Source organism: Panthera pardus, unplaced genomic scaffold, assembly GCF_024362965.1.
Source record: "Panthera pardus isolate Hobbes unplaced genomic scaffold, ASM2436296v1 HiC_scaffold_2, whole genome shotgun sequence".
Lineage (NCBI taxonomy): Eukaryota > Metazoa > Chordata > Mammalia > Carnivora > Felidae > Panthera > Panthera pardus.
In genome coordinates, this window is record NW_026526765.1 from 99,696,176 (window position 1) to 99,711,338 (window position 15,163).

Genomic DNA, 15,163 nt, shown 5'->3' on the forward strand with positions numbered 1-15,163 from the left:
GGCAGTTAGAAGCATAAAAGTGCATTCTTCTGATCTGGATGAAACTTTAGGTAGAATTTATTGATATAGATGAGATTATAAGTGAAACGTCCGGAGGTTGTGAAAGCTGATTTATAAATTGATTGTGTGTGGTTAAAAAAGTCAAGCTTCTTTACATTAAAGAATAGGTATGGTAAGACCTTTGTAAAAATTGCCATGAATGAAATAGTTACTACTGTGACATGCATGAGACAGAATAGAATTTTTAAAGCTAACCTTTTTCTTGAGGTTGGGGATCATGTGTTACTTACTTTTTTTATTTCTGATAACCAACTCCCTGTGTTGCTGCAGTAAATGTAGATGAACCGGGGAATTGTGAAGTGCTTTATCAGTCCAGTTGATATAAATTTAAGAGTATCTTTACCTGAGCTTTTTTTTTTTCCTTTAGCGAGTAAAAGTTAATTGGGCAAACTTTTTTCTTGAATGAAGTTAAAGTCTAGAACTGATTTTTAAAATTTAGATAAAATGTACCTCACTTTAGATGATTTGTTTTAGAACTTCTGCTAGAAATAAATAAAAACGAGTGTTTAGATTGATAGCATGAGATGACCTAGTCAACATAAAGAGAAAAAGCAAAGATATTAGGGATTGACATTAATCAATAATAAACATATTGGGCTAATTCATACTTGATATTTTTCTAAAAAACATTGAATATGACACAAATCTGAAATGAAGTTTCTAATTGAGGAGAAATTACTAAGTACAGTGACAAATATCATCTGCAAACAGACCATTTGAACTTGATGCTGTAGCATCTTTTTTCATATATTACTTCATTCTTAGCAACATCATCTTCATTTTGCTTGCATACTGATGTATTTTGTGGTTGTTCTTTAGTGGTCCATTTCTGTTTTTGTATATTAAGTTTTACAGGCATGATTCTCTACTGATGTTTTAAAAAACAAACCATGAGTTCTTTGTATTTGTTCATAGTGTAACTTGTTGCTAGTAATGTAGAATGGGTAGTTCCCCTTTTTTCCCCTTATTATTGCTTTTGTACCATCAGGTGTTAAAACATTTAGTGAGTTCTTTATTCTCCAAGGCCTAAGGAGGTCTGGGCCTTATAGAATAACTCACTTTATAGCACCAGTAGTAGGCATCCATTTTCGTTGAAGATCATTGATCCACAGGGAAGAAGAAAGTCACTGGAGGGCCCTAATCAACTTAATAAATCAAAAAGTATAGCATTTTGCTGGGCAGCGTTAGTGGAAGATCCTTCCTTTTGGAGAGCTCACAGTAGTGGAGATAGCTTATAAATATTTTATATGTCGTGAGTAAATATAAGTTCTGAGTGTTATAAAAACATAAAGAAGGTGGTATTAAAACTTCCTAGGAAATTAGGAAAAGGTTCCAAGCTGGGACTTGAAGATTGAATGGAAATTTACCAGGTGTGGGGTCTTGGGGATTCTAGGACTGCTTTCAGGCTGTGACGACATTACATACAAAGATGCCATAGCATGGTGTTCCTGGGGAATTTTGGCTACAGCTCCCTGGTTTAGAGTAGGGAATAGGAGAGTACAAGTCATGAAGGTAGTTTGGGACAGGTTTTGTTGTATTAAGAACCTTTAAATGTTTTGAGTAGGGAAGTGACAAGAGGATGTTGTTTATTTGAAGGATATGTGTAAAGAATGGATTATTTCCCACTTCAGTGATTTGAGTACTACTTTTTGAGACTGGTCATATCTGAATGTCAGCTATGTTATTATTTCCTTAATATTTTTCCTTAAATTCACCTTTTAAAGCAAATTATTTTAACTTCTTAAGCATTACTATCTACAAAATGGATTCTCTTGGCTAGTTTTTCTGATATTTGGTAAATCATTTTTTTTTCTTAGAACCTAAAATAATCATGGGCATTCACTTGGGGAAACAGGGTGTTGGAATAAGTTTTAAAAATGTAGCTAAAGGAGCTCTTCACACTCCTAAAAATGATTCAGAACTCCAAAGAGTTTTGTTTATGTGTGTTATAATTCATATTCAATCTTTAGATATTAAAACAAAACTTTAAAATATTTTAGTAATTCACTTAAACATAGTAAATCAACTAACTGTTGATGTAAGTTATACAGTTTTATGAGAAATAACCTATTATTTTCCAAAACAAAAATAATTTCATTTGAGGAATCTTTTACACTGCCTTAGTTTTACAAATCTCTTTAATTTTGGGCATAACAGAATACAGCTGACATCTCATATCACCTTCTGTATTTGTTACTATATATGTATGTTTTTTATTTTTGATTGAACTTCTGAAGTAAGTCCAGCCTCATACATATAGGTGGTTGAGAAAAGGAAGAGTATTTTAATAGTCTTTTCAGAAAATTGTGTATGACTTTACCAGGCTTTTGACAAGTGGTAGTTTCTTAGTGCAATGTGAAGTCAAACCCTGTTAGTGAGTTTTTTCGTATTTTATTGTGTTAAAATCTGTTCTCTTTTAGAATGGATCTAACATGCATGATACTGCAAACATTCTTTGGTACTGGAAATGAAGAGGGATTGGATTCAAGGTATATTTAGGAAATAAAATCAAAAGGATTTGATGACTTCCTAAATGAGGGCTAGTGAATATGTCTGTTCCAAGACACAGGAACAGATTTAGGAGGAAGAATAATGAATTTTGACATGGATTCTTGTATAACATAGCACACAGTCTATCTCCCTGCTCCCCACCCAGTGTCAGATACTTCCATGAATTTTTATAGCCTTGATAGTGTACTTGAAACATAGTGAATATTCAGTTCAGTAAATAGTTTTGTTTTTAATTTTTAAGTTTATTTATTTTGAGAGAAAGAGAGAGAGTGCGAGCAGGGGTGGGGCAGAGAGAGAGGAAGAGAGAGAATCCCAAGCAAGCTCCATGCTGTCAGCACAGAGACCAATGTAGGGCTCCAACTCAGAAACTGTGAGATCTTGACTCAGGTCGAAACCAAGAGTCAGATGCTTAACCGACCGAGCCACCCAAACACCCCATCAATTCAGTAAATATTTTTAAACTAAAGTTCCTTAGTTTTGGAGGGGAGGAGTTAAGATGGCAGAGCAGCACGGAGACCCTGAGGTTGTCTCATCCCTGAAATGCAGCTAGATCAGCACCAGACCATTTTGAACACTTGGGAAATTGATCTGAGGATTAATGCAACAATCTGCATAACTTGAGCCACAAAACTTGGCAGGTACTCGGTACAGAGAGGTGAACTGGTGGAGAGAAAAGCCATGGAGGGTGGGGAGCCATTTTCTTTTTTTTTTTATTTATTTTTTTTTTTTTTTATTTTTGGGACAGAGAGAGACACAGCGTGAACGGGGGAGGGGCAGAGAGAGAGGGAGACACAGAATCAGAAACAGGCTCCAGGCTCCGAGCCATCAGCCCAGAGCCTGACGCGGGGCTCGAACTCACGGACCGCGAGATCGTGACCTGGCTGAAGTCGGACGCTTAACCGACTGCGCCACCCAGGCGCCCCGGGAGCCATTTTCATGGAGAGAGCACAGAAAAAAAGGGGATAGTGCAGTGCATCAGGATTGTGCAAGAAAAGCACTCTCTGAAAGTAGCTGGAGAGAAAGAGGAAGAGTGAAAACACTTGCAGGGGACTGAACAAGAAATCTGTTCTCCAAAACTACTGACAGGGTGAAAGTAGAGGGTTTTAGTACCACCAGGATTCTATTAACAGTGGAGAGCAGAGTCTGAAGTTTCAGAGCTCAGTGACTGGCGGTGCTCTAGGGAGGAATTAGGGTGAATCCCCAGGAGTAGGCAGCAGGGTCTGAGGGGTCCCTGTGTCACATGTGGAGAAGTGGTTCCCCTGCTTGGAGTACATTTGGTAAAGGCCATATGGCCTCTCTTGGACCACGGTCCTAGTGGACCCTGGAGAGCAGCCACGTTTGCTGGTATTGGGACAAAGATACCAGAGTGCAGTAAAACCTGATGCTGGCTGTGTGTTGTGGTTTGCGATAATTTCTGAAACTCTGCTGCTGCACTATCGCGTGAATGTTTTCTGAGGCAAGCCGGCACCCGGCCATCGCTCAGTGAGACCCTCCTCCAGAGGGTTGGTGTGGGTCCATGCTGCAGGGTCCTCTCAAGTGTGGAGTTTTGAAACACAACCCCATGTGAGATAAAACTCTGGAGGGAGGTGGCACCTGGAAGGCGGGCGGACAGCTTACAGGGTAGAGACGGGGTGGACAGAGGCCTGAGATGGAGGAGGGGTGCTTGATCACGGGTGGGTGAGAGCGCAAATGTCCTGTAACAGAGAGGAGGGAGCTGGGTGAAGCCATTTCCACTTCTCCCGGGCTTGCACACATGTGCCACCCCAGTAAGGTAAGCAGCACCACCTAGTGGAGAACAGAGCCCCACCCAACTGCGCCCATCAAGCACATCCCCCAGAAGATCAGCACAAGTCACTCCACCGGCTTAATGTACAGAACGCAGAGTGCTTCATAGTTTCATTTCTAGGGGAGACTGCATATAACTTCATTCGGGTTTCATTCTGTTTGCTGGTTCATTTGTTCATTTTCTTTGCTTCTGTTTTTGCTTAAATTGTTTTCTTTTTTTTTCTTTCATGGATACAGAGAGAAAATTTTTTTAAATTTTTTTACTTTGATTTTTATTTAAAAAATTTTTTTATTCTATTTCATTTTATTTATTCTATTTAATTTTTTTAACTTTAACATTTTTTCTTTACCTTTTTTCTGTATTCTATCAAGCTTCTTTAAGCAAGCAGAAACACACCTAGGATCTAGCTTCTTCCTTTGTTTGATTTTTTTGTTTTGTTACTAATTTTTTAATATTTTTTATTTTATTAATTTTTTCTTCCTCCAAAATGACAAAATGAAGGAATTCACCGCAACAGAAAGAACAGGAAGAAATAACAGCAAGGGACTTAACACAGATATAAATAAGATATCTGAACCAGAATTTAGAACCATGTTAAGAATACTAGCTGGGGGGCGCCTGGGTGGCTCGGTCGGTTAAGCGGCAGACTTCGGCTCAGGTCATGATCTCGCGGTCCATGAGTTCGAGCCCCGCGTCGGGCTCTGGGCTGACAGCTCAGAGCCTGGAGCCTGTTTCAGATTCTGTGTCTCCCTCTCTCTCTTCCCCTCCCCTGTTCCTGCTCTGTCTCTCCCTGTCTCAAAACTAAATAAAATGTTAAAAAAAAAAAAAAAAAGAATACTAGCTGGGGTTGAAAAAAGCATAGAAGACAGCAAAGAATCCTTTTTTGCGGAGATAGAAGAAATAAAATCTAGTCAGGCTGAAATTAAAAATGAAAACATGACAGCCCAAAACCTCTGAGATGTAGCAAAGGCAGTCATAAGAGAGAAGCATATAGCAATTCACACCTTCCTAAAGAAGGAAGAAAAGTCTCAAATACGCAACCTAACCTTACACCTAAAAGAGCTGGAAAAATAACAGCAAATAAAACCCAAAGCCAGCAGAAAAAGGGAAAAAATAAAGATTAGAGAACAAGTCAATGATCTTAAAATATAAAAAACAAAACAGAACAGATCAATGAAATCAGGTGATGGTTCTTTGAAAGAATTAAGAAAAGTAGAATATTCCCTAGCCAGATTGATCAAAAAGAAAAGGGAAAGGACCCAAGTAAATAAAATCACGAATGAAAGAGGAGAGATCACAACCAACACTGCAGAAGTACAAGCAATACTAAGAGAATATGAGGAGCAATTATATCCAAACAAATTGGGCAGTCTGGAAGAAGTGGACACATTCCTAGAAACATATAAACTACCAAAACCGAAACAGGAAGAAATAGAAAATTTGAACAGAGCCATTAACAGTAAAGAAATTGGATCACAGACCAAAAATGTCCCAATAAAGAAGAGTTCAGGGCCAGATGGCTTTCTGGGGGAATTCTACCAAACATTTAAAGAAGAGTTAACACCTATTCTTTTGAAGCGATTCCAAAGAATAGAAATGGAAGGAAAACTTCCAGACTGATTCTGCGAGGCCAGTATTACTTTGATTTCAAAACCAAAGATCCCACTAAAAAGGAGAACTACAGGGGCACCTGGGTGGCTCAGTCAGTTGGGCGTCCGACTTTGGCCCAGGTCATGATCTTGGCAGTCTGTGAGTTCGAGCCACGCATCAGACTCTGTGCTGACAGCTCAGATCTGGAGCCTGCTTCGGATTCTGTGTCTCCCTCTCTCTCTGTCCCTCCCCCGTTCACATTCTGTCTCTCAAAAATAAACATTAAAAAAAATAGTGTTGGGAAAACTGATCGGTGCAGAAGAATGAACTTGGACCACTTTTCGTACACCATATACAAAAATAAACTCAAAATGGATGAAAGACCTAAACCTAAGACAGGAGGTCATCAAAATACTAAAGGAGAAAACAGGCAGCAACCTCTTTGACTTCAGCCACAGCAACTTCTTACTTGACAAGTCTCCAAAGGCAAGGGAAACAAAAGCAAAAATGAACTATTGTGACCTCATCAAGAGAAAAAACTTCTGCACAGCAAAGGAAACAATCAGCAAAACTAAAAGGCATCCAGCGGAATGGGAGAAGATATTTGCAGATGACGTGTCAAATAAAGGGTTAGTATCCAAAATCTATAAAGAACTTACCAAACTCCACACCCAAAACCCAAATAATCCAGTAAAGACATGGGCAAAAGACATGAATAGACACTTTCCCAAAGAAGACATCCGGATGGCCAACAGACACCTGAAAAGATGCTCAACATCACTCATCAGAGAAATATAAATGAAACCCACAATGAAATACCACCTCACACCTGTCAGAATGGCTAAAATTAAAAACTCCTAGCAACAACAGATGTTGGCGAGGATGTGGAGATGGGAATGCAAAAACTGCTTCAGCCACTTTGGAAAACAGTATGGAGGTTCTTCAAAAAATTAAAAATAGAACTACCTTATGACCCAGTAATTGGATTACTAGGTATTTATCCAAAGGATACAGGAGTGCTGATTTGAAGGGGCACGTGCACCCCAATGTTTATAGCAGACCTATCAACAATAGCCAAAGTATGGAAAGCCCAAATAACTATCGACTGATGAATGGATAAAGGAGATGTGGTATATATATTCCATGGAATATTACTTGGTGATCAAAATAATGAAATCTTCCCATTTACAACAATGTGGATGGAACTACAGTGTATTATGCTAAATGAAATAAATCAGAGAAAGACAGGTGATTTCAGTCATATGTGGAATTTAAGAAACCAAACAGATGACCATAGGGGAAGGGAAGCAAAAATAATAAAAAACAGAGAGGGAAACAAACCATAAGAGACTCTTAAATACAGAGAACAAACTGAGGGTTGTTGGCTGTGTGTAGGGTGGGGGGAGGAGCTAAATGGGTGATGGGCATTAAGGAGGGCACTTGTTGGGATGAGCACTGGGTGATACATGTAAGTGATGAATCACTAAATTCTACTCCTGAAACAATTTTTACAGTATATGTTAACTAACTTGGGTTTCAATTAAAAAAAATAAACACACTTAGTTTTTATAGTCACAGAAGACAACTTGCTCTTGTGTATTTTTTTACATATTTATGGTATGAATGAATAAAATCAGAATATATAAGTAAACCAATAAGTTACATTACCAATGAGACATTAACAAATTAACATGTAGAAGCTTACCTTTTTATACTAAATTTTATGTAAATACATAAATGCATTTTGGTTACATCTTTATAATTCCAATCTTTTTTATGGTATGTACATATCTTGAAGAATTAAAACGTTGAAAAAATAAAGAATATTTTAGCTTGAGAACCATATTTCTCATTTTTGTCAGAATTTTTATTTTCTGAATGATGCATGGAGTTTTTGATAGCTAAACGTATTGCACCTATTGTTTCAACATAATACATTGTTACCATATATGTTGCATATGCTTTACGTATGTCTTCCTGACATATAATATGCAAACTTAGTTTAAAATTTTTGTATATTTCTTTTCCAGAGAATAACAGAGGATCAACATGTTGTCCAACTTGAGGAAATTTGTAGTCAGTCATAAGAAAATACCCATCCTGCACGTTAATGTAAGTTTTTCTTGCAAAATTAAATGTACTTCAGCACGTTCAGTTCCTTTACTTCCCCAAAGGCCTAGTATACTCTTAGACTAGTGTATCTTTATTTTCAGCAGTTTTTCTTAACAGGGAGTGTGGGAGAAACTGTAAGAAAGAAGCAGCAGACCTTATCACTAGTATGTAAATTCATTTGGCTACTTGAAAATTCACTGTGCAGCGTTTTTTTTTTTTTTTTTTTTTTAATTTTTTTTTCAACGTTTTTTATTTATTTTTGGGACAGAGAGAGACAGAGCATGAACGGGGGAGGGGCAGAGAGAGAGGGAGACACAGAATCGGAAACAGGCTCCAGGCTCCGAGCCATCAGCCCAGAGCCTGACGCGGGGCTCGAACTCACGGACCGCGAGATCGTGACCTGGCTGAAGTCGGACGCTTAACCGACTGCGCCACCCAGGCGCCCCATTCACTGTGCAGCGTTTTAAAGAATATCCATTTGTATATTCCATTTTGAAGTCATTAGTGTCCCAAAGACTTACACACGTTTTCTTTAGTGTGTTCATTGCTGATGCTTTCAGACTACATGCCTGTGACAGGTAGCTACTCTCTTACCCAGGTCAGTATGCAGTGGAAATTTAAATATCTTTGAGTCCATACTTTTGAAATATTTCTTAGGATAACAGTGTTTTATTGACAAAAACTTGCTAACTGACGTAGAAGTGATATAGAAGACAGGCATGCATTCCAAGATAGCATTAAAAGGCAGATTGTGACAACCCCAAATTATTATACTAACTATAACAATTCCAAATGTATTAGCAGCCATTAAATGTGTATCTCGTTGTTTGGGGATAAATTGGGATGGGTAATAATCAACCTCTGTGTGGAAACACTGGGAGAAGATACTAAAGAAACTTTTAAAAAATGCCAGTCCCTAGTTCTCCCAACTACCCCCCATCTCCCCAAATGTTTTTTAAAGTTTTCCAGGTGATTCTAATTTGTAACCGCTTTTATAAATCCCCAGAACAGCTAATGGTTTTAGAGTTCATGACCCTCACCAGCTCTTAGCAGCTGTAGAGGAGAATCAAGAAGTAGCCAGGGTGAGAGACCTGATTAACTTTTCTGGCTCTCTGGAAACTTCAGGGCTCTGGTTCTCAAACTGTAGCTATCAGAATCACCTGGAGGGCTTGTAGAAATGCAGATTGTTCAGTACACCTGAAAGTAATACAACACTGTGTTCATTATACTTCAGTTAAATGAAAATTCCCACAGATTGTTTGCCTCTGTCCCCAGAGTTTGTTATTTTCTTGTCTGGAGTAGATCTGTAGAATTTGTGTTCCTTGTGATGTTAATGCTGCAGATGTTAGAGAACCATCATCTAAGATCAGCTCAAAATAGCAAGTCAGTTTTAGTTTTATTTTTGTTCTTTCCTGTAGTATAATTTTGGGTTGTCACTTTTTAAAGGAGCTAGAGTTAATAAATTCAGACTACTTTAAGGAGATTCAAAGTATTTCATCTTCTCACAAAGCATAGTTATGATGTTAAAAGTACTGTAATCAGAAATGCTAAAATAAAATTAATGTCAGGGTTCTTTTTTTCCTTACTAGAATATGTGTTGCTCTAAAATGAGATCAAGTTTACAAAGACTAAAGCCACATGTGCCTCTTGGAAGAAACTACAGTTCTCTACCAGGTACAAAATTTGATTCTCATTTTACTGCTTGTTTGCTTTCTCTCTCTCTTGTTGGCAAGCATTCCATTCAGAATACTGCTTCCTTTTTACTTCTTGGCTATTTCCTTAAAATTATTATGAGTTGGATGTGGTCTGATAGATGCCAGGGGTAGTAGGCCTGTGCTCCTTATCTGCTCCCCATCCACATGAGCTAAACAAAGAGAAAGGTTGGTGGCTTTAGTCGCTGGCTCAAAAGTTTAGCGGGTTGTCTATTTGTAGAGTGCTCTTGCTGTAAAATACTTATTTTCTAGTCCTTTTCTGGTTTTTATACATAAGTATTTTCTGTCATTTGAGGTTTGCCCAAATAATTTATTTTAAAGGTTCTTAAGAGTAGTTGGTTAAATACTTATCTGGGATAGTTTACGTTAGGTAGTGTGGCTATTGAAAGCTGGTAGCCTGAGCAACTAATTCTGAATGGTCTTCTGTGTTTGAAGCAAGCAAGCATATGGGAGACTCATTGAAACTAGTTGCATTCTGTTGCTGTTCGAATTACCATCTTTGTCATGTGAGAGTAATGGAGTAATGATACTGATTGTGTGACTGTTAAGGACATGTGAATTTAATGGTCTGCAGTATTGGCTTGTATCTACGTTTCTATATTTTGCTCATCAAATTTATCTGCAGCCATACAGGCCATCCTTCAGTCTTCGAACTGCTAGGAGGTTTTCAAAATACAATAGAACTATTCTTAATTTATTGTAGAAGTTTTGCAAAACTGATTTAAATAGGTGTAGATTAAATTTATAAATGTAACTGCATTTTTGCTTTAAAATTAATAAAATATATAAGTATGGAGTAAATTATTATGGGCTTTTTGTATTCGAGAAATACTACTTGGCCTTTTAGAAGTCTTAGATTGTTATAACTCCAATTCACTGATACTTCCCAGGCCATCGTTAAAGATATTGTATGCTTGGAAGTACTGAGGGAAGATGGGTTTCAAATTGTACAGAAATTCATCGTCATCTGATATGAGGATCACTCTTAACTCTTTAGGCCTTGACATTGCAGGTTCACAGGACTGTGCATTTTATTTTTCTTTGGTTCAGGAGCTGTTGCCTTAAGATCATTGCTATGAACATTCTACTATATTTTTTATGTCTATTGTAGAATTGTAGAAAGTGGCAAAGATTAGGGGCACCTGGGTAGCTAAGTCGGTTGACCTCAGTCAGTTGGTTCAGGTTATGATCTTGCGGTTCGTGAGTTCGAGCCCCACATCGGGCTCACTGCTGTCAGCACAGAGGCTGCTTTGATTTTCTAGCCCCCTCTCTCATCCCCTCTTTCTGCCCCCCTCCTGCTTATGCTCTGTCAAAAATAAATAAACATTAAAAAAAAGTGGGAAAGATTGGGGTAAATTTATATTTTTCTAAGGATGTCTTCTAGAAATTTATGTTTGAAAATTTACCTTATCATCATCCATTGCCTTTTCTTTAGAGATATAACCTTTAGGTAAAAGAAAGTTTTATTTATCTTGGATTTTACTGTACTTGGAATTACTGTATTTGCTTAAAATTATTTTAACTTCTTTGTCAATTAAAGGAAAATTTCTTAAACTTTTCAATTATAACCCTCTTTCCATTAGGTTTGATAGGAAATGATATCAAATCCCTTCATTCTGTCATCAATCCTCCCATAACTAAGTAAGTACTATCATTGATACTGTCTTTTTCATTCACTGTGTGAAAAGGTAAAGGTTTCTGTCATGGGCTTAATTTAGCATTGTTAATTTAGCTTTCTGCCCTCGCTAACTATAAATAGATGTTGGTATATATCTTTAAAGCTATTTTTTTTTCCATTTCAGTGCTAAATATTTTTAATGTAGCAGCAGCACAATTTTCATAGAACTAAAAGTAAAATTCACAAGATCATAGTTAGCTGTTTGTTATTTAGCTGTTTTATCAGAATAATGTGGTAGGGATATATTTTCTGGTTTTGTCGTTTTTATGAAATAGTAACTAGCTTTGAAATTTGCACAGCATATAGAATACATATTTTGGTTGTGTGGTTTTAGTAATGACCACTGTGTAACACATGCTTTTTTTTTTTCTCCACCTTTCAAACAGAATCCGAAATATTGGAATTATGGCTCATATTGATGCAGGCAAAACTACCACCACAGAAAGAATATTGTACTATTCTGGATACACAAGATCTCTGGGAGGTTAGAATGGATTCCTCCTCACCCCAACCCCATTAGCAAAAACATCACTGGAAAATATTTTAAGAAGTCAACCTAGAGATCTTGAGTATGGCATGGAAGTACTGATGTCTAAACCACAACATAAAGATAAGGTAGTTGCAACACCCACCAAAGAGTTTTCTTAGGTTCAACTCAACATTCAGACTCACAGGACTATCTTGGACAACAATTCGCCCTCATCTACTCAGAATGCTATAGGACAGGAACCATAGCTTCCCAGCATATTAGCAATAGGTGTTTCTTTCTGCAGGAGTCCTTAACGCAGTGCACATAGCTATCTGGGAACTAACTTCTTTGGCCACTCAAAAGTGACAGTACAGGGACACCTGGGTGGCTTAGTCAGTCTTCAGCTAAGGTCATGATCTCGCGGTTCGTGAGTTCAAGCCCTGCGTTGGGCTCTGTGCTGACAGCTCAGAGCCTGGAGCCTGCTTCGGATTCTGTGTCTCCCCCTCTCTCTCCCCCTCCCCTGCTTATGCTCTGTCTCTCTCTATCTCAAGAATAAATGAACTTAAAAATATTTAAAAGTGACAGTACAGTTTAAGGCAACAGAATTCACAGGAGCTACCCTGGCTTACAAGCTTCAGGCCCCTTAGGACCCAAAACCTCTTGTTACAGCTCCGTGGGCTCTCTTCCAGATTTACTAGAAAGGGCGTGCCATATCCCACTCAGGGGAGCTTAAGGTTGTGTATCTCCATCAAGTATTTACAATTCATGTATAGCTCTTCCCAATTCAGATGTACCTTACCAATCACAAATTATTTTTTCTGTAAGATATGTTGCTGCGGCGCCTGGGTGGCTCATTCAGTGGAATGTCCGACTCTTGATTTCGGCTCAGGTTATGATTTTACGATTTGTGGGCTCGAGCCCTGGGTCGAGCTCTGTGCTGACAGCCTGGAGCCAGCTTGGGATTCTCTCTTTCCCTCTTTCTCTGTCTCTCCTATACTCACACGTATGTGCACGCATGCTCCCTCTCAAAATAAATATTTAAAAAAAAAAGAGAGATTTTGCCTAGCAACATAGTTGACATACTTGTGTTCTCTGGTTTCTAGAAGAAAAGAACTAGAAAGTTAATTGAATCAAATTCTCTTGCAGAAGAAGAAAGGATTTTGTTAATCCAATCCACAGTAGAAGTAGTAGCAGTAGTAGTAGTGTTTACTTAAGTTTTGATTTCATTTTTTAATTATAAGATGTCAAAAACGGTAGTTCTTGACCAGTCTTGCACATTTGAATCCCCGTGTAGTTTTTTTGTTTTATTTTGTTTTTAAATAACAGTGCCTTAGCACCACGCTGGAAATTAAGATTCAGCAAGTATGTGGTATCTCCTTGGTGTCTGTATTTTTGTGTTATGTATTTTAAAACTCTGTATTTATCATATACACATTTATGATTGTTGTGTTTCTCTGACGAATCAACTTTTTTATCATTATAAAGTACCATTCTTTATCTCTGGTAAAACATTTTGTTCTGAAATTTGAGGTGGAGGTCATCGTGTCCATAATACCAGAAGTGGAAATCTTTTTCAAAAGCTCCACAGAGGTTTTGAAGTGCATTATATTGAGAACCATTTCTCTAGACCTTGAAATTGGTTGAGGACCTAGCATAGTATTTATAGAAGAAAAGAACACCCAGGATTAGAATATTCATGATGATAGTTTCTGAAATGTATGAACACATGCATTTCTCATAGAATTACTGCTGTGTAAGTGGGGATATAACAGCAAAATGTGGAACATTATTAGGCTTCTTCTGTTGTATCACAGGTATGATGATAATTCTTTTCTCACACCCCCAGTTTGTATTCCTGAAGTGAGGATCCAGATTAGGTGGGCAATTTTCAAGACAACCTTTTTTTAATTGTGGTAAAGAATACATACATATAAGAAAACATTTACCATATTAAGCATTTCTGAGTGTACATTTAAGTAGTGTTAAGTACTGTTGGCAATGTTGAGAACGTTTTAATCTTGTAAAACCCAGACGCTTTACCCATTAAATAACTCCATGTTTTTCCCTCTGCTCAGCCCCTGGAAACTATCATTCCACTTTATCTTTCTATGAATTTCACTACTCTCGATAACTCATATAAGTGGAAAGAATCATACAGTATTGGTCTTTTTGTGACTGGCTTATTTAATACTTAGCCTGTGTCCACAAGATTTGTCCCAACGGGAGCACTTGGGTGACACAGTCTGCTAGGTGTCCCAGTTTTTGGTTTCTGCTCAAGTCATGATCTCATCACGTTTTGTAAGTTTGAGCCCCGCGTCAGTCTCTGTGTGGACAGTGCGCAACCTGCTTGGGATTCTTTCTCTCTATCTACCCCTCCCCTGCTCTCTCTGAGAATAAATAAATAAACTTTAAGGAAAAAAAAAAGATTTGTCTCTATGACAACTCTGTCTTTACGACAACTTTATACATTGTTATGCTCACCACAAGTATAACTACCATCTCCTACCGTACAACACTATTACAGTGCCATTGACTGCATTCCCTGTGCTGTACCTTTCATCCCCAGCTCTTATTCATTCCATAACTAGAAGCCTCCCCCTCCCTTATACCCATTTGCCCATCCCCCTGCTTCCCTTCCGTCTGGCTACCATCCGTTCTCTGTATTCACAGGTCTGCTTTTGCTTTTTGTTTGTTTTAGATTGCACTTAGTGAAATCACGTGGTACTTGTCTTTCTGGATATGACTTATTTCACTTAGCACGATACCCTCTGTTTTTCGGATGGCAGGATCTCATTCTTCTTTGTGACTGTGTAATACGTAATATTCCAGTGTGTGTGTGTGTGTGTGTGTGTACATGTGTATATATATATGTGTGTGTGTACGTATGTATATACACACACACGTACACACACACATATATATACACATGTACACGTGTATATATATACATACACACGTAAACACACACACACATATATGTATATCTCACATCTTATGCATTGTTGGACACTTAGGTTGCTTCCATTATCTTTGCTATTGTTAATGCTACAGTGAATTTGGGGGTACAGATATCTTTGTTTTGTTTTTTCTTTTTTATCATTTTATTTGTTTCATCATAATTATACTCTTTAATTCTCATGCCCTGTTTCCCCCATCCCCCACCCACTCTGTTAACCATCAGTTCTCTATAGTTGAGTCTGTTTCTTGATTTCTTTTTTTCTCTTTGTTTTGTGTCTTTGTTTTTC

The 15,163-nt window shown here is 37.8% G+C and overlaps 1 protein-coding gene across 7 annotated transcripts in view; it reads left to right on the forward strand.

Moving 5' to 3' along the window:
* Window positions 1-15,163, forward strand: part of GFM2 (GTP dependent ribosome recycling factor mitochondrial 2) — a 76,941-nt gene that overhangs the window by 3,314 nt on the left and 58,464 nt on the right. For 6 of the 7 annotated variants that reach the window (XR_008423825.1, XR_008423827.1, XR_002083938.2 and 3 more), the window contains exons 2-5: window positions 7,978-8,059; window positions 9,649-9,733; window positions 11,355-11,412; window positions 11,836-11,933. Coding sequence is in view for 2 of the 7 variants with exons in the window: in XM_019463016.2 (XP_019318561.2) it covers window positions 7,997-8,059; window positions 9,649-9,733; window positions 11,355-11,412; window positions 11,836-11,933 (304 nt within the window). In the remaining 5 variants the exon portion in view is untranslated. Of the gene's footprint in view, window positions 1-7,977; window positions 8,060-9,648; window positions 9,734-11,354; window positions 11,413-11,835; window positions 12,065-15,163 lie in introns of those variants that run through there. The other variant, XR_008423828.1, reaches the window with a different exon arrangement.